Source organism: Oncorhynchus gorbuscha, linkage group LG16 (assembly GCF_021184085.1).
Source record: "Oncorhynchus gorbuscha isolate QuinsamMale2020 ecotype Even-year linkage group LG16, OgorEven_v1.0, whole genome shotgun sequence".
Taxonomy (NCBI): Eukaryota; Metazoa; Chordata; class Actinopteri; order Salmoniformes; family Salmonidae; genus Oncorhynchus; species Oncorhynchus gorbuscha.
Window position 1 is genome coordinate 2,648,209 of NC_060188.1, and position 20,766 is coordinate 2,668,974.

The 20,766-nt window shown below is 41.3% G+C and overlaps 1 protein-coding gene across 4 annotated transcripts in view; it reads left to right on the forward strand.

The window, feature by feature from the left end:
- Window positions 1-20,360, forward strand: part of srl (sarcalumenin) — a 49,371-nt gene extending 29,011 nt beyond the window's left edge. For 2 of the 4 annotated variants that reach the window (XM_046305273.1, XM_046305275.1), the window contains 4 exons: window positions 987-1,016; window positions 13,661-13,777; window positions 15,653-15,886; window positions 16,697-20,360. In XM_046305273.1, coding sequence (XP_046161229.1) covers window positions 987-1,016; window positions 13,661-13,777; window positions 15,653-15,886; window positions 16,697-17,511 — 1,196 coding nt within the window. In that variant the 3' untranslated portion in view covers window positions 17,512-20,360. The remainder of the gene's footprint in view (window positions 1-986; window positions 1,017-13,660; window positions 13,778-15,652; window positions 15,887-16,696) is intronic. The other 2 variants (XM_046305274.1, XM_046305276.1) reach the window with 1 other exon arrangement.
- The last annotated feature ends 406 nt before the right edge of the window (window positions 20,361-20,766 follow it).

The window sequence follows — 20,766 nt, forward strand, 5'->3', positions numbered from 1 at the left end:
CAGGAAGGAACACATAATGAATTGAACTGTGTGGAGTGCAGTGCACAGGAAGGAACACATAATGAATTGAACTGTATGGAGTGCAGTGCACAGGAAGGAACACATAATGAATTGAACTGTATGGAGTGCAGTGCACAGGAAGGAACACATAATGAATTGAACTGTGTGGAGTGCAGTGTACAGGAAGGAACACATAATGAATTGAACTGTGTGGAGTGCAGTGCACAGGAAGGAACACATAATGAATTGAACTGTGTGGAGTGCAGTGTACAGGAAGGAACACATAATGAATTGAACTGTGTGGAGTGCAGTGCACAGGAAGGAACACATAATGAATTGAACTGTGTGGAGTGCAGTGCACAGGAAGGAACACATAATGAATTGAACTGTGTGGAGTGCAGTGCACAGGAAGGAACACATAATGAATTGAACTGTGTGGAGTGCAGTGCACAGGAAGGAACACATAATGAATTGAACTGTGTGGAGTGCAGTGCACAGGAAGGAACACATAATGAATTGAACTGTGTGGAGTGCAGTGCACAGGAAGGAACACATAATGAATTGAACTGTGTGGAGTGCAGTGTACAGGAAGGAACACATAATGAATTGAACTGTGTGGAGTGCAGTGCACAGGAAGGAACACATAATGAATTGAACTGTGTGGAGTGCAGTGCACAGGAAGGAACACATAATGAATTGAACTGTGTGGAGTGCAGTGCACAGGAAGGAACACATAATGAATTGAACTGTGTGGAGTGCAGTGCACAGGAAGGAATGATTGATCTGGATCCCACAGATCCCCCCCCCCCACCCGCCGCCACCTGTTGTCAAGTGACCTTCAACTTCATCCATTATAGATCTGCATGTTTGACACTTCCAGTTTAACATGATTATGCCCCGACATCTCTCCTTCCCTCTCACTTACCCTCCCTCATCCCCACCTCATCCCCACCTCATCCCCACCTCATCCCCACCTCACCTAACAGGCGGACGAACACTGGGGGATGGGAACACAGGTTAGTATAGTGGGGGGACCTTTGCCGAAGCATGGCACTGGCTGAAGTGCTCACCCCCCCTTTCACACTCCCGGGACCCCAGCCATTGGTCCTTGGTATGGACCAGTTTGGTTGTTTGGCGCAACCAAATTATCCTGTATGTCACAATTGTCATCAGTTGTGACATAGGCATTTTCATTCACATCACTTTGAACTGCTGTAAACGTGAGCAGAAATCATTTGCATTTCAAAGAACTACTGTAATGGAAAATTAAAGTAATGTACGAGGTCATTTTATGAATCTGATTATATGACTGAACGTTCACAAAACAATTGAGGGACATATTTCCCCTTGATACTAAGTAAATACAGTATACAATTCTAACTCAGTCTCTTAGTTCTATACTAATCATTTAGGGGAGATCCTCAATCTGCAGTTACACATGAAAGGATTCCCTGAGGTCTGGTCCATTACAATTTGGATGCTTAAAGGCACTACCCCATTGGATCAAAGATGTAAAGAGTCCTACAGCATTCAAACATGCCTTTAGTGTCAACAACCGGCATGGACATGTCTGGGGGAGGGTCGGGGTTCAGGTGGTGCAATGGGGGGTGCATGTGCAGCACTGGCTTCAGCTAAATAAGCAGGTAAGGGTGGGAGAGAGGGACATAAAATACAAGGAAATGACCTTGACAGCATGTTTTGGAACTGAATTACATTTGCCAAACTTCTGATCATTTTCTAGCCTTTGTATGTGGATCATATCTTAGACAGTCTTTTAATCATCAATGGATACAAGACTCCACATTAAGTGTTTTGTTCACAAAACATGAAAACATTGTTTCCATCAGAAGAGAAAAAATGTAAATATGTTCAATGCTTCTGACAATGAACAAATACAAGGACACAAGGTTGTACAAAGCATCATCAGTATTACATCCTATACAACCTGGGGGAAGTTCTATACTATAGATCTAATCAACCATCAGTATTACATCCTATACAACCTGAGGGAAGTTCTATACTATAGATCTAATCAACCATCAGTATTACATCCTATACAACCTGGGGGAAGTTCTATACTATAGATCTAATCAACCATCAGTATTACATCCTATACAACCTGGGGGAAGTTCTATACTATAGATCTAATCAACCATCAGTATTACATCCTATACAACCTGGGGGAAGTTCTATACTATAGATCTAATCAACCATCAGTATTACATCCTATACAACCTGGGGGAAGTTCTATACTATAGATCTAATCAACCATCAGTATTACATCCTATACAACCTGGGGAAGTTCTATACTATAGATCTAATCAACCATCAGTATTACATCCTATACAACCTGGGGGAAGTTCTATACTATAGATCTAATCAACCATCAGTATTACATCCTATACAACCTGGGGGAAGTTCTAAAGATCTCATCAACCATCAGTATTACATCCTATACAACCTGGGGGAAGTTCTATACTATAGATCTAATCAACTTTCAGTATTACATCCTATACAACCTGGGGGAAGTACTAAATATCTCATCAACCATCAGTATTACATCCTATACAACCTGGGGGAAGTTCTATACTATAGATCTAATCAACCATCAGTATTACATCCTATACAACCTGGGGGAAGTTCTATGCTATAGATCTAATCAACCATCAGTATTACATCCTATACAACCTGGGGGAAGTTCTATACTATAGATCTAATCAACCATCAGTATTACATCCTATACAACCTGGGGGAAGTTCTATACTATAGATCTAATCAACCATCAGTATTACATCCTATACAACCTGGGGGAAGTTCTATACTATAGATCTAATCAACCATCAGTATTACATCCTATACAACCTGGGGAAGTTCTATACTATAGATCTAATCAACCATCAGTATTACATCCTATACAACCTGGGGGAAGTTCTATACTATAGATCTAATCAACCATCAGTATTACATCCTATACAACCTGGGGGAAGTTCTATACTATAGATCTAATCAACCATCAATATTACATCCTATACAACCTGGGGGAAGTTCTATACTATAGATCTAATCAACCATCAGTATTACATCCTATACAACCTGGGGGAAGTTCTAAAGATCTCATCAACCATCAGTATTACATCCTATACAACCTGGGGGAAGTTCTATACTATAGATCTAATCAACCATCAGTATTACATCCTATACAACCTGGGGGAAGTTCTATACTATAGATCTAATCAACCATCAGTATTACATCCTATACAACCTGGGGGAAGTTCTATACTATAGATCTCATCAACCATCAGTATTACATCCTATACAACCTGGGGGAAGTTCTATACTATAGATCTCATCAACCATCAGTATTACATCCTATACAACCTGGGGGAAGTTCTATACTATAGATCTAATCAACCATCAGTATTACATCCTATACAACCTGGGGGAAGTTCTATACTATAGATCTAATCAACCATCAGTATTACATCCTATACAACCTGGGGAAGTTCTATACTATAGATCTAATCAACCATCAGTATTACATCCTATACAACCTGGGGAAGTTCTATACTATAGATCTAATCAACCATCAATATTACATCCTATACAACCTGGGGGAAGTTCTATACTATAGATCTAATCAACCATCAGTATTACATCCTATACAACCTGGGGGAGGTCTAAAGATCTCATCAACCATCAGTATTACATCCTATACAACCTGGGGGAAGTTCTATACTATAGATCTAATCAACTTTCAGTATTACATCCTATACAACCTGGGGGAAGTTCTAAAGATCTCATCAACCATCAGTATTACATCCTATACAACCTGGGGGAAGTTCTAAAGATCTAATCAACTTTCAGTATTACATCCTATACAACCTGGGGGAAGTTCTAAAGATCTAATCAACCATCAGTATTACATCCTATACAACCTGGGGGAAGTTCTAAAGATCTAATCAACCATCAGTATTACATCCTATACAACCTGGGGGAAGTTCTAAAGATCTAATCAACTTTCACTATTACATCCTATACAACCTGGGGGAAGTTCTATAGATCTAATCAACTTTCAGTATTACATCCTATACAACCTGGGGGAAGTTCTATAGATCTAATCAACTTTCAGTATTACATCCTATACAACCTGGGGGAAGTTCTAAAGATCTAATCAACCATCAGTATTACATCCTATACAACCTGGGGGAAGTTCTAAAGATCTAATCAACTTTCAGTATTACATCCTATACAACCTGGGGGAAGTTCTAAAGATCTAATCAACCATCAGTATTACATCCTATACAACCTGGGGGAAGTTCTAAAGATCTAATCAACCATCAGTATTACATCCTATACAACCTGGGGGAAGTTCTATACTATAGATCTAATCAACCATCAGTATTACATCCTATACAACCTGGGGGAAGTTCTAAAGATCTAATCAACCATCAGTATTACATCCTATACAACCTGGGGGAAGTTCTATACTATAGATCTAATCAACCATCAGTATTACATCCTATACAACCTGGGGGAAGTACTAAATATCTAATCAACCATCAGTATTACATCCTATACAACCTGGGGGAAGTTCTATACTATAGATCTAATCAACCATCAGTATTACATCCTATACAACCTGGGGGAAGTACTAAATATCTAATCAACCATCAGTATTACATCCTATACAACCTGGGGGAAGTTCTAAAGATCTAATCAACCATCAGTATTACATCCTATACAACCTGGGGGAAGTTCTATACTATAGATCTCATCAACCATCAGTATTACATCCTATACAACCTGGGGGAAGTTCTTCTATAGATCTAATCAACCATCAGATACAACCTGGGGGAATCAACTATAGATCTAATCAACCATCAGTATTACATCCTATACAACCTGGGGGAAGTTCTAAAGATCTCATCAACCATCAGTATTACATCCTATACAACCTGGGGGAAGTTCTAAAGATCTCATCAACCATCAGTATTACATCCTATACAACCTGGGGGAAGTTCTAAAGATCTAATCAACTTTCAGTATTACATCCTATACAACCTGGGGGAAGTTCTAAAGATCTAATCAACCATCAGTATTACATCCTATACAACCTGGGGGAAGTTCTAAAGATCTAATCAACCATCAGTATTACATCCTATACAACCTGGGGGAAGTTCTAAAGATCTAATCAACCTTCACTATTACATCCTATACAACCTGGGGGAAGTTCTATAGATCGAATCAACTTTCAATATTACATCCTATACAACCTGGGGGAAGTTCTATAGATCTAATCAACTTTCAGTATTACATCCTATACAACCTGGGGGAAGTTCTAAAGATCTAATCAACCATCAGTATTACATCCTATACAACCTGGGGGAAGTTCTAAAGATCTAATCAACTTTCAGTATTACATCCTATACAACCTGGGGGGGAAGTTCTATACAACCTGGGGGAAGTTCTAAAGATCTAATGAACCATCAGTATTACATCCTATACAACCTGGGGAAGTTCTATACTATAGATCTAATCAACCATCAGTATTACATCCTATACAACCTGGGGAAGTTCTAAAGATCTAATCAACCATCAGTATTACATCCTATACAACCTGGGGAAGTTCTATACTAGATCTAATCAACCATCAGTATTACATCCTATACAACCTGGGGGAAGTACTAAATATCTAATCAACCATCAGTATTACATCCTATACAACCTGGGGGAAGTTCTATACTATAGATCTAATCAACCATCAGTATTACATCCTATACAACCTGGGGGGAACTAAATATCTAATCAACCATCAGTATTACATCCTATACAACCTGGGGAAGTTCTATACTATAGATCTAATCAACCATCAGTATTACATCCTATACAACCTGGGGAAGTTCTATACTATAGATCTAATCAACCATCAGTATTACATCCTATACAACCTGGGGGAAGTTCTATACTATAGATCTAATCAACCATCAGTATTACATCCTATACAACCTGGGGGAAGTTCTATAGATCTAATCAACCATCAGATACAACCTGGGGGAAATCAACCATCAGTATTACATCCTATACAACCTGGGAAGTTCTATAGATCTAATCAACTTTCAGTATTACATCCTATACAAGTTCTATACTATAGATCTAATCAACCATCAGTATTACATCCTATACAACCTGGGGAAGTACTAAAGATCTAATCAACCATCAACCATCAGTACTTAGATCTAATCCATCAGTATTACATCCTATACAACCTGGGGAAGTTCTAAAGATCTAATCAACCATCAGTATTACATCCTATACAACCTGGGGGAAGTTCTATACTATAGATCTAATCAACCATCAGTATTACATCCTATACAACCTGGGGGAAGTACTAAATATCTAATCAACCATCAGTATTACATCCTATACAACCTGGGGGAAGTTCTAAAGATCTAATCAACCATCAGTATTACATCCTATACAACCTGGGGGAAGTTCTATACTATAGATCTAATCAACCATCAGTATTACATCCTATACAACCTGGGGGAAGTTCTAAAGATCTAATCAACCATCAGTATTACATCCTATACAACCTGGGGAAGTTCTTACTATAGATCTAATCAACCATCAGTATTACATCCTATACAACCTGGGGGAAGTACTAAAGATCTAATCAACCATCAGTATTACATCCTATACAACCTGGGGGAAGTTCTATACTATAGATCTAATCAACCATCAGTATTACATCCTATACAACCTGGGGGAAGTTCTAAAGATCTAATCAACCATCAGTATTACATCCTATACAACCTGGGGGAAGTTCTATACTATAGATCTAATCAACCATCAGTATTACATCCTATACAACCTGGGGGAAGTACTAAATATCTAATCAACCATCAGTATTACATCCTATACAACCTGGGGGAAGTTCTATACTATAGATCTAATCAACCATCAGTATTACATCCTATACAACCTGGGGGAAGTTCTATACTATAGATCTAATCAACCATCAGTATTACATCCTATACAACCTGGGGGAAGTTCTAAAGATCTAATCAACTATCAGTATTACATCCTATACAACCTGGGGGAAGTTCTATACTAAAGATCTAATCAACTTTCAGTATTACATCCTATACAACCTGGGGGAAGTTCTAAAGATCTAATCAACTTTCAGTATTACATCCTATACAACCTGGGGGAAGTTCTAAAGATCTCATCAACCATCAGTATTACATCCTATACAACCTAGGGGAAGTTCTAAAGATCTAATAAACTTTCAGTATTACATCCTATACAACCTGGGGGAAGTTCTAAAGATCTAATCAACTTTCAGTATTACATCCTATACAACCTGGGGGAAGTTCTAAAGATCTAATCAACTTTCAGTATTACATCCTATACAACCTGGGGGAAGTTCTAAAGATCTAATCAACTTTCAGTGTTACATCCTATACAACCTGGGGGAAGTTCTAAAGATCTCATCAACTTTCAGTATTACATCCTATACAACCTGGGGGAAGTTCTAAAGATCTAATCAACTTTCAGTATTACATCCTATACAACCTGGGGGAAGTTCTAAAGATCTCATCAACTTTCAGTATTACATCCTATACAACCTGGGGGAAGTTCTAAAGATCTCATCAACTTTCAGTATTACATCCTATACAACCTGGGGGAAGTTCTATACTAAAGATCTAATCAACTTTCAGTATTACATCCTATACAACCTGGGGGAAGTTCTATACTAAAGATCTAATCAACATTCAGTATTACATCCTATACAACCTGGGGGAAGTTCTAAAGATCTAATCAACTTTCAGTATTACATCCTATACAACCTGGGGGAAGTTCTAAAGATCTCATCAACTTTCAGTATTACATCCTATACAACCTGGGGAAGTTCTATACTAAAGATCTAATCAACTTTCAGTATTACATCCTATACAACCTGGGGAAGTTCTAAAGATCTAATCAACTTTCAGTATTACATCCTATACAACCTGGGGGAAGTTCTAAAGATCTAATCAACTTTCAGTATTACATCCTATACAACCTGGGGAAGTTCTAAAGATCTCATCAACTTTCAGTATTACATCTATACAACCTGGGGAAGTTCTAAAGATCTAATCAACTTTCAGTATTACATCCTATACAACCTGGGGGATGTTCTAAAGATCTAATCAACTTTCAGTATTACATCCTATACAACCTGGGGGAAGTTCTATACTAAAGATCTAATCAACTTTCAGTATTACATCCTATACAACCTGGGGGAAGTTCTATACTAAAGATCTAATCAACTTTCAGTATTACATCCTATACAACCTGGGGGAAGTTCTATACTAAAGATCTAATCAACTTTCAGTATTACATCCTATACAACCTGGGGGAAGTTCTATACTAAAGATCTAATCAACTTTCAGTATTACATCCTATACAACCTGGGGGAAGTTCTAAATATCTAATCAACTTTCAGTATTACATCCTATACAACCTGGGGGAAGTTCTAAAGATCTCATCAACTTTCAGTATTACATCCTATACAACCTGGGGGAAGTTCTAAAGATCTAATCAACTTTCAGTATTACATCCTATACAACCTGGGGGAAGTTCTAAAGATCTCATCAACTTTCAGTATTACATCCTATACAACCTGGGGGAAGTTCTATACTAAAGATCTAATCAACTTTCAGTATTACATCCTATACAACCTAGTTCAACTAAAGATCTAATCAACTTTCAGTATTACATCCTATACAACCTGGGGGAAGTTCTATACTAAAGATCTAATCAACTTTCAGTATTACATCCTATACAACCTGGGGAAGTTCTATACTAAAGATCTAATCAACTTTCAGTATTACATCCTATACAACCTGGGGGGAAGTTCTATACTAAAGATCTAATCAACTTTCAGTATTACATCCTATACAACCTGGGGGAAGTTCTATACTATAGATCTAATCAACTTTCAGTATTACATCCTATACAACCTGGGGGAAGTTCTATACTAAAGATCTAATCAACTTTCAGTATTACATCCTATACAACCTGGGGGAAGTTCTATACTAAAGATCTAATCAACTTTCAGTATTACATCCTATACAACCTGGGGGAAGTTCTATACTAAAGATCTAATCAACTTTCAGTATTACATCCTATACAACCTGGGGGAAGTTCTATACTAAAGATCTAATCAACTTTCAGTATTACATCCTATACAACCTGGGGGAAGTTCTAAAGATCTAATCAACTTTCAGTATTACATCCTATACAACCTGGGGGAAGTTCTATACTATAGATCTAATCAACTTTCAGTATTACATCCTATACAACCTGGGGGAAGTTCTATACTAAAGATCTAATCAACTTTCAGTATTACATCCTATACAACCTGGGGGAAGTTCTAAAGATCTAATCAACTTTCAGTATTACATCCTATACAACCTGGGGAAGTTCTAAAGATCTAATCAACTTTCAGTATTACATCCTATACAACCTGGGGGAAGTTCTATACTATAGATCTAATCAACTTTCAGTATTACATCCTATACAACCTGGGGGAAGTTCTAAAGATCTCATCAACCATCAGTATTACATCCTATACAACCTGGGGGAAGTTCTAAAGATCTAATCAACTTTCAGTATTACATCCTATACAACCTGGGGGAAGTTCTAAAGATCTAATCAACTTTCAGTATTACATCCTATACAACCTGGGGGAAGTTCTAAAGATCTAATCAACTTTCAGACTCTCTCTGTAATTCTGACATGCAGAGACACAGACAACATCATCTCCGACAACCTTCCATTACAAAGCTTTGGTTTGGTTGAAGGCCGATCCTTTCATTTCATAGGTTATATATCCTCCTCTGCGTTCACCTTTCCTTTTTACCACTGGGGCTTGTTTTTCTGCTTGGCGATGAACAGTCACCAGACCTTCTCCAGTCTATGGCAGCAGAACAGCCTCAGGTACAATACAGGGGATTGGACTGTGATGATACATGTGCCAATGAATGGATCAGGCCTCAATATTATCAAGTGACTGCAAAGAAATACATAGATTTCTTAAAAGACAGACTAACGTTCTGTTTTGTCAGCATGGCGGACGACACATGAAGGCTGTGCTCATCTTTAATCAGGCATTATGTTATGTTGATGAATGCATTTGCAGTTTTGAGTGTTTCATATCGTTTTTCTGAATGTAATTACTGTTTTGAATCGGAAACTCGTTTTTGAAAATGCTTTTAAAATGCAGTTCTATATCTTGTGTTCACCGTTCCGACAATCGGACAATATTATTCCAAGAAATGATTTCAAGAGGTTTAGAAAAACTGTGATTGGATGGCGTCATGGGTATAATTGGTCATCCCTGGATCATCTTATAGAACCCCTCCTTGAATGAAAATTGGCCATTTCTTTACTTCTGTCCCATGTTTTGGGAAGGGATCACCATTACCTGGCTTTCCAACCAAGGTGCATGACTTGAGGAGCGAAAGAGGAAATTCAGCAACACTCCCATGTTTTGGACTCAACTTTTCCATCCACTGTGAGTGACAGAATAGTTTCGCAACACATTCGACAGACAGTGGGTTCATTTTTCTACAAAACGTCCTGCTTTTTAGTCTCTTTCTTCCCTTTTTTAATGATTATTTTTTACACTTTTTAAGTCTTTTTACTTCTGACTGAATTACAAATAGATCTACACAGACAGGACATAGTGATCCTGACCAGCCCAACAAACACTATGTCCACTCACTCACCCTTTCATGTGCCTGTTCTGTCTGTCATGTCGCTGTTCTGTCTGTCATGTTCCTGTTCTGTCTGTCATGTTCCTGTTCTGTCTGTCATGTTGCCTGTTCTGTCTGTCATGTTGCTGTTCTGTCTGTCATGTTGCTGTTCTGTCTGTCATGTTGCTGTTCTGTCTGTCATGTTCCTGTTCTGTCTGTCATGTTGCTGTTCTGTCTGTCGTGTTCCTGTTCTGTCTGTCATGTTGCTGTTCTGTCTGTCATGTTCCTGTTCTGTCTGTCTGTGTTCCTGTTCTGTCTGTCATGTTGCTGTTCTGTCTGTCATGTTCCTGTTCTGTCTGTCATGTCGCTGTTCTGTCTGTCATGTTGCTGTTCTGTCTGTCATGTGCCTGTTCTGTCTGTCATGTTGCTGTTCTGTCTGTCATGTTGCTGTTCTGTCTGTCATGTTGCTGTTCTGTCTGTCATGTTCCTGTTCTGTCTGTGTTCCTGTTCTGTCTGTCATGTTCCTGTTCTGTCTGTGTTCCTGTTCTGTCTGTCATGTTGCTGTTCTGTCTGTCATGTTGCTGTTCTGTCTGTCATGTTGCTGTTCTGTCTGTCATGTTCCTGTTCTGTCTGTCATGTTCCTGTTCTGTCTGTCATGTTCCTGTTCTGTCTGTCATGTTCCTGTTCTGTCTGTCATGTTCCTGTTCTGTCTGTCATGTTCCTGTTCTGTCTGTCATGTTGCTGTTCTGTCTGTCATGTTGCTGTTCTGTCTGTCATGTTGCTGTTCTGTCTGTCATGTGCCTGTTCTGTCTGTCATGTTGCTGTTCTGTCTGTCATGTTCCTGTTCTGTCTGTCATGTTCCTGTTCTGTCTGTCATGTTCCTGTTCTGTCTGTCATGTTGCTGTTCTGTCTGTCATGTTGCTGTTCTGTCTGTCATGTTGCTGTTCTGTCTGTCATGTTCCTGTTCTGTCTGTCATGTTCCTGTTCTGTCTGTCATGTTCCTGTTCTGTCTGTCATGTTCCTGTTCTGTCTGTCATGTTCCTGTTCTGTCTGTCATGTTGCTGTTCTGTCTGTCATGTTGCTGTTCTGTCTGTCATGTTCCTGTTCTGTCTGTCATGTTGCTGTTCTGTCTGTCATGTTCCTGTTCTGTCTGTCATGTTGCTGTTCCTGTTCTGTCTGTCATGTTCCTGTTCTGTCTGTCATGTTGCTGTTCTGTCTGTCATGTTGCTGTTCTGTCTGTCATGTTGCTGTTCTGTCTGTCATGTTCCTGTTCTGTCTGTCATGTTGCTGTTCTGTCTGTCATGTTGCTGTTCTGTCTGTCATGTTGCTGTTCTGTCTGTCATGTTCCTGTTCTGTCTGTCATGTTGCTGTTCTGTCTGTCATGTTGCTGTTCTGTCTGTCATGTTGCTGTTCTGTCTGTCATGTTGCTGTTCTGTCTGTCTGTGTTCCTGTTCTGTCTGTCATGTTGCTGTTCTGTCTGTCATGTGCCTGTTCTGTCTGTCATGTTGCTGTTCTGTCTGTCATGTTGCTGTTCTGTCTGTCATGTTGCCGTTCTGTCTGTCATGTTGCTGTTCTGTCTGTCATGTCCTCTGTGTTTGTCTGAGATCATTGGCAGTATGCTGCTGCTAAGATATATTTAGTTTTTTGTCCAGTAACTAGGCTGTCTTACTATGTTTAGTGAATCCTCTGCGCAGCACAGACTTGGGATGCATCTGCACCCTACACCCTATATAGTGCACTACTGAGGACAAAGTACAATACACTGACTGTACAAAACATTAAGAACACATTCCTAATATTGAGATGCACCTAATTCTCCCCTCAGAACAGCCTTAATTCATCCGGGCATGGACTCTACAAGGTTGTCAAAAGCGTTCCACAGGGTTGCTGGGCCATGTTGACCCCAATGCTTCCCACAGTTGTGTCAAGTTGGCAGGATGTCCATTGGTTGGTGGACCATTTGTGATACACATGGGAAACTGTTGAGTGTGAAAAACCCTGCAGCGTTGCAGTTCTTTACACACCCAAATCTGTGTGCTTGGCACTTACTGCCATACTCTGTTCAAAGGCACTTAAATATTTTGTCTTGTTTATTCACCCTCTGAATAGCACGCATACACAATCTATGTCTCAATTGTCTCAAGGCTTAAAAATCCTCCTTTAACCTGTCTCTTACCCTTTGATTGAAGTAGATTTAACAAGTGACATCAATAAGGGATCATAGCTTTCACCTGGATTCACCTGTTCAGTTTCTCTCATGGAAAGAGCAGGTGTTCATAATGTTTTGTCCACTCAGTGCATGCCTGCGCTCTGTGCCAGACATAGAAATGGGAATGCCACAATGCAGGGCATGTCTAACATTCTGTATAGAAATTGCATCACCATCAAACTAATGAAAGAAACTCCGGTGAAGAACTACAATTTCTATAGTTGCACGTGGTCTAGCTTTGCTGTCATATGCTACTTTATTGTCTGTCACCTACAAGCATGTGCACCATGCAGCCTGTGGTTGAGGAAGCATCAATCCTGCATCCCATTGGCCATTGCACTGGTTCCTGACCCCTACAGTTGAGAAACATGTTCTCAGACACAGAGAGGTCCGGAACCTTTGCAATACATGCTGGAATTTCTACGTTGTCAGCTGGCCAGCTTAGAACAACTCAAGTTTTCGTTGACCATCTTAAGAACATCGACTTACTTTCAGGGAAGCGTCTCATTCTCTTTATTTGAGTGTAATTGTAGGTAACAGTATGCCAGCGGTTGTTTCCATTTGAATACACTCCCGGTGAACAGGCTGTTGTGATTGATCAGATTAGGTTTCAGACGTACTGGAGTGGCTCTATGTCTCTGGTCTTCCATGTCGTCATGACTGCAGTGAACCTCCATGGCTCTCACCACCTCCTCTCTCTACCTGACAGATGGGGAGATCACCTCCAAGCCCATGGTGTTGTTCCTTGGGCCCTGGAGTGTAGGCAAGTCCTCCATGATCAACTACCTGCTTGGCCTGAAGGACAGCCCCTACCAGCTGTACACAGGTAAGCCCCTTCAAACTTCACCTGGTTTCTGATATACATGTTTTTTCACCTGGTTTCTGATGCACCTGTTTTTTCACCTGGTTTCTGATGTTTTTCAAATCAAATCAATATATTTGTCACATGTGCGGAATACAACAGGTGTAGATCTTACTGTGAAATGCTTACTTACAAGCCCTTAACCAACAATGCAGTTATAAGAAAATATAGTTAAGAAAATTTAGTAAATTTAGTAAATAAAGTTGTTTTTAAAGTTACACAATAAAATATAAATAACGAGGCTATATACAGGAGGTACCAGTACCGAGTCAATGTGCGGTTAGTTGAGGTAATTGAAGTCATTTAGGTTTTTCACCTGGTTTCTGATGTACTTAACTCTTCACTCTACCTACTTATTCCTCCTCTTCTGCTCTATCATCTTCTCTCATTCTTCTCTGCATCTTCTCCTCTTTCCTGTTCCCCTTTTCCTTCCCCCTCTCTCACATCTTTCCTGTTCCCCTTTTCCTTCCCCTCTCTCACATCTTTCCTGTTCCCCTTTTCCATCCCCTCTCTCACATCTTTCCTGATCCCCTTTTCCTTCCCCCCTCTCCCCTTTCCTTCCCCCTCTCTCACATCTTTCCTGTTCCCCTTTTCCTTCCCCCCTCTCTCTCATCTTTCCTGTTCCCCCCCTTTTCTTTCCTGTTCCCCCATCTCTCTCTCATCTTTCCTGTTCCCCTTTTCCATCCCCCTCTCTCACATCTTTCCTGTTCCCCTTTTCCATCCCCCTCTCTCACATCTTTCCTGTTCCCCTTTTCCATCCCCTCTCTCACATCTTTCCTGTTCCCCTTTTCCATCCCCTCTCTCACATCTTTCCTGTTCTCTCACATCCCTTTTCCATCCCCCCTCTCTCACATCTTTCCTGTTCCCCTTTTCCATCCCCCTCTCTCACATCTTTCCTGTTCCCCTTTTCCATCCCCTCTCTCACATCTTTCCTGTTCCCCTTTTCCATCCCCCTCTCTCTCACATCTTTCCTGTTCCCCTTTTCCATCCCCCTCTCTCACATCTTTCCTGTTCCCCTTTTCCTTCCCCCTCTCTCACATCTTTCCTGTTCCCCTTTTCCATCCCCTCTCTCACATCTTTCCTGTTCCCCTTTTCCTTCCCCCTCTCTCTCATCTTTCCTGTTCCCCTTTTCCATCCCCTCTCTCACATCTTTCCTGTTCCCCTTTCCTGTTCCCCCATCCCCTCTCTCATCTTTCCTGTTCCCCTTTTCCTTCCCCTCTCTCACATCTTTCCTGTTCCCCTTTTTTTCATCTTTCCTGTTCCCCTTTTCCCTCTCTCTCATCTTTCCTGTTCCCCTTTTCCATCCCCCCTCTCTCACATCTTTCCTGTTCCCCTTTTCCTTCTTTCCCCCCTCTCTCTCATCTTTCCTGTTCCCCTTTTCCTTCCCCCTCTCTCACATCTTTCCTGTTCCCCTTTTCCATCCCCCTCTCTCACATCTTTCCTGTTTCCCCTTTTCCTTCCCCCCCCATCTTTCACATCTTTCCTGTTCATCCCTTTTCCTTTTCCCCCTCTCTCACATCTTTCCTGTTCCCCTTTTTTCCCCTTTTCCCCCCTCTCTCACATCTTTCCTGTTCCCCTTTTCCTTCTCCCTCTCTCACATCTTTCCTGTTCCCCTTTGCCATCCCCCTCTCTCACATCTTTCCTGTTCCCCTTTTCCATCCCCTCTCTCACATCTTTCCTGTTCCCCTTTGCCATCCCCCTCTCCCACATCTTTCCTGTTCCCCTTTTCTACCCCCCTCTCTCACATCTTTCCTGTTTCCCTTTTCCATCCCCCTCTCTCACATCCTTCTCTTCCCCTGTGTCATCCCTCTCCCGTCTTTCTCTCCCTCTGTATGCCAGGTGCTGAGCCCACTACCTCTGAGTTCACTGTGATCATGCACGGCGAGAAGACCCGCTCCATAGAGGGTATCGTCATGGCGGCCGACAGCTCGCGCTCCTTCTCGCCCCTGGAGAAGTTTGGGCAGAGCTTTCTTGAGAAGCTGATTGGCATTGAGATGCCCCACAAGCTGCTGGAGCGCGTGACCTTCGTGGACACGCCTGGAATCATTGAGAACCGCAAGCAGCAGGAGAGAGGTAAGGCACACAGAGAGCAGGAGCGCTGAAGATCTTGTAGCAAATTCAGGCGGTAGTACAACCGGGGCTCAAACACAAGTCATTGCGACTGTCAGTCCAACAGCTTTGCCATGGCTGTTTCTCTAAGTTTCATCGCTACAGTATCTTCAGTTCAAATTCACATGAACATGAAATATTAAACATGATCACCTCTTATCATCAGATAGACTGAGGAATTTTAAGACAGTGGTGACCCCTAAAAACCTGTCAACCTCTAAGATTTATGTTACACAATTAGACCTATACATCTATCTGCATCAATAAATAATAATCAGTGTTATGTAATAATAATCTACATTCATTTTAAGATGTAAGTCGCTCTGGATAAGAGCGTCTGATAAATGCCTAAAATAGAAAATAGAAAAATTTACATTTAGAATCAATCTAGCCTCAATTGTGTTAAATGGCATGCAACTGTGACTCCTGACTGTTCAAGACATTGGTGTTAAATGGAATGCAACATGACTCCTGACTGTCAAGACATTGGTGTTAAATGAATGCATTGGTGTTAAATGGAATGCAACCATGACTCCTGACTGTTCAAGACATTGGTGTTAAATGGAATGCAACCATGACTCCTGACTGTTCAAGACATTGGTGTTAAATGAAATGCAACCATGACTCCTGACTGTTCAAGACATTGGTGTTAAATGGAATGCAACCATGACTCCTGACTGTTCAAGACATTGGTGTTAAATGGAATGCAACCGTGACTCCTGACTGTCCAAGATATTCATGTTAAATTACCCTGTTTCTACCTCCTCCCTCCAGGCTATCCCTTCAACGATGTGTGCCAGTGGTTCATCGATCGTGCCGACCTCATCTTTGTGACCTTTGACCCCACCAAGCTGGACGTGGGCCTGGAGCTGGAGATGCTCTTCCGCCAGCTGAAGGGCCGTGAGTCCCAGATCCGCATCATCCTCAACAAGGCAGACAACCTGGCCACCCAGGACTTGATGCGTGTCTATGGTGCCCTCTTCTGGTCGCTAGCACCCCTCATCAACGTCACAGAGCCCCCAAGGGTCTACGTCAGCTCTTTCTGGCCTTTCGACTACGCACCCGACACCAGTCGCGAGCTGTTTAAGCGTGAGGAGATCTCCCTCTTGGAAGACCTCAACCAGGTGATCGAGAACCGCATGGAGAACAAGATCGCCTTCATCCGCCAGCATGCCATCCGGGTGCGCATCCATGCACTTCTGGTGGACCGCTACGTTCAGACCTTCAAGGACAAGATGAGCTACTTCAGTGACCCAGACCTGGTGTTCAAGGAGATCGTGGACGACCCGGACAAGTTCTTCATCTTCAAGTCCATCCTGGCCAAGACCAACGTGAGCAAGTTCGACCTGCCCAACCGTGAAGCCTACCAGGACTTCTTCGGTGTGAATCCGATTGGCAGTTTCAAGTCCCTGTCCGCCCAGTGCTCCTACTCAGGCGGCTGCCTGCTGGACAAGATCGAGAAGGCCATCACCAGTGAGCTGCCAGGTCTTCTAAGCAGCATCAACCCAGGCAAGGCCCCCCCCGGCCTGTCCTCCTGCGAGGCCACTGGATGCGGAGACAAGCCTAAGAACCGCTATCGGAAAAACTGACAGAATACGAGAGAAAGGAGGAGGGAAGAGAAGAGAAAAAAGGAAGAAGAGGAGGTGTGAAGGAGTGATAAAGGAAAAAGCGGAACGGTGACATTGGTCAGACCCCTGATCTTGTCAGACCCCTGGTCTTGTCAGACCCCGGTCTTGTCAGAAGCCTGTAATGTTGTTGTTTGAGGAGACAGAGAAGGGTAGGGTTCATTTAGAGGGTTGTTTCTCAGGAGAACAAGAGGTGGTGGTGTGTTGAGGGTTTGGGGAGAGGAAGAGATGGAGGGAGGAAGGGTTTGTGTGTATGATTTGGCAGCTGAGAATAATAGTTGCTTGGAGAGATGAGAAGATTACAGAATAACTCATCTCCCTCCTCTCTTCCTTGCACAACCACAATGAACTGTCTGTGATTGCAGGAAAAATATGTAAAATTGTATAAAAAAAAATATTTGTGAGACTGAAACAGTCAACCACCAGCTCCCTTGTATGTGAATAAAATGGGAAATTGGAAACAGGAGTTGCCAATTTGTTTTACAAAATCTTATTTGAAAAAATGCATTGCAGCAGGTCTCAATTCTCTGCGACGTTCTTTGTCTTTCTTTTTGAAGTCTGGGTTCAGTCCTTTCCACAGACATTAGATCTGGATCTTTTTTCTCCCCTATGAAGGCATTATAAGCTCAGCCTTTAGGTGTAATAACACTGTCAAGATATCTTTTAACACTGCATGTTAGATGACAGGTGGTATTTATTTAATAACAGATGATATCATAGGTGCATGTATTTACCTTTCTCACTTTGAACTTTCAATAATGTTCCCTTAAACAACTGACAAACCTTATGGTGCAGTCCCAACAAACTCTATGTACGGTGCAGTAAGATGGTCCACTCTCTTGGCCATCTTTGTTTTATATGCTTCTTCTCACTCTCAGGTTGTTGACAGCCTGTGATATGAGCAGAGACGAAAGAGGAAGCAAGACATCCTACTCCCTTATTTTTTCTGGTTCATATGCAGTCCATGAACTAAGTAGACCAGACCCAGCTGTTATCACATTGGTGTCTATGGGAGAACACCCCTTAAGCAGACCGGAACTGTGACCATTTTTTTCAATGGTAAAAGGCCCGAGTGGGACATCTTCATTTATCCACCATCTTTGATATGAGCAGTGTCTTGAATGCAGATGACAGGGTCATGATCTTCACATCCTATTGGTGGTAGGGTGGGGTGATGGGTGGGGGTTTGGGTGTACTCTGATTCACTTCTTAACTATGCTTACTTTGCTGTTGTTGTTTGAGTATATACATTTGCTGGCTTAGTTGCCAGGTCTGTTTGTGCTTTAGCCCTTCTATCATATCGCATGACAAAGTACAAACAGAGAAGAGTTGGCTAAAGCACAAACAAGTCTGGCAACCCATCCATGAATCTTCCATTGTCTGATAGGAATTCAATATTGTATTTCAAAGTTCTTTCTCCTTTAAAATGATACGCTTGCCAGCTTTTTAGCTGAATGACCAACAGGATATAAAAGGGAAACAGGTTACACGAATGATGGAGAACCTTCTCATGGTGTGACAGTAAATAAACCAAATGATGTGTGTTTGAGTGTGACATGTATGTCTTTATCCATTTCTTCTGCAGGTTAGCGAGCCATTTACAGGTCTTGTAATAATTATGTATCTTTCAACCCCAATGTACATAGTTCAACATAGGTCATTGATTACACGAGTAGCCAATCATTACAAAACATAGATTGTTACACAGTTATATATTTATTACACAGTATAATGACACATTGCAACACACAAAAACTAGTGCCAAGAGGTTGTATTGGGTTTTCTGAGAAAGATTGTTGAGTAACTCCCTCTCAGAGGATGCATCCTTTAGTTCAAGTTTAATTTATTGCCTTCATGCGCTCTAGAACAGCAGAACTTCCTCTGCTCTTTAGGGAGAGGTAAAGAAGAGAAGTAGAAGGGAGGAGTGAACAGATTCATTACTATTGGTAGCCCTTTGACCCCTGACCTCTGTGAGAGTTGAGGGCTATGGGTAGAAGTCACCCAAAGGCTCAGATCTAGGATCAGCTTACCCTCACCTAACCTTAACCATCAGGGGGAAGAATGCAACACTGACCTCAGATCAGGGTCTAGGTGCACCTTCATCCTACTCTAAGCTGAGGCTGCTGAGCTGAACTCCAGACCTGAGGTCACTCCTCTCCTGCTACAGCCAGGTGGGGATCAACTGGGGTCTATTCAGTGATGTGAAACATTCTAAATGTTGTTGATTGAAGTAGAATGAATAGAGCTGACATGATTCCCTGTTCTATCTGACAGGCAATCAGATTTGTTCTACTCAAAACATTTCTATCAGATTTGTTCTACTCAAAACATTTCTATCTGAATGTTCTGCAACATTACATCCTCTTGAACAGGCCTCTGATGCTGCATGGGAGGTGCATGGCTCACGAACAACATTAGAATGAGTAATTGGTGTCCTCAACTCTATAGTTTGTAGTAGCAATAATCATTTGGGGTGCCGGGTTCAAAAGGCAAAATACACTGGACAAAAGGAAAAATCTGGGAGTTTGAATGTATTTTTTTAGCAGCAGAGCGTTTTGGCAACAGCCTTCGTCTGAACAATATTATTTTATTCTCCACTAACATTAGACGTCCAATCCCTTCTGTTAACAAACTAGTCACTTATCCTCACCCCGTCTTCCTAACCTTCACTAACTATTGTTGATCAACAGGCCCTACAATGTTTTATTGCAAAAAGGGAAAAAAGGAAGAAATAAATCTGTGAGAATTTTCCTGCAGTAATAAAAAATGGATTCCCCTAAATAAAGCATGTGTACAATACTGTGCCTCTGTCAGCTCTGCTCTCCATGCACTGTGTTCAACACGTTTGGTTTGGTGTTTGTAGACCTTGTAGTTAACTGTAGTTACAGGGAATGTCCAGCAGAGAGAGATATGTGGTACAGTAGCCTACAGACCACATGGTTCAGTACAGTAGCCTACAGTACACATGATTCAGTACAGTAGCCTACAGAACACATGATTCAGTACAGTAGCCTACAGTACACATGATTCAGTACAGTAGCCTACAGAACACATGATTCAGTACAGTAGCCTACAGTACACATGATTCAGTACAGTATCCTACAGAACACATGATTCAGTACAGTAGCCTACAGTACACATGATTCAGTACAGTAGCCTACAGAACACATGATTCAGTACAGTAGCCTACAGAACACATGATTCAGTACAGTAGCCTAC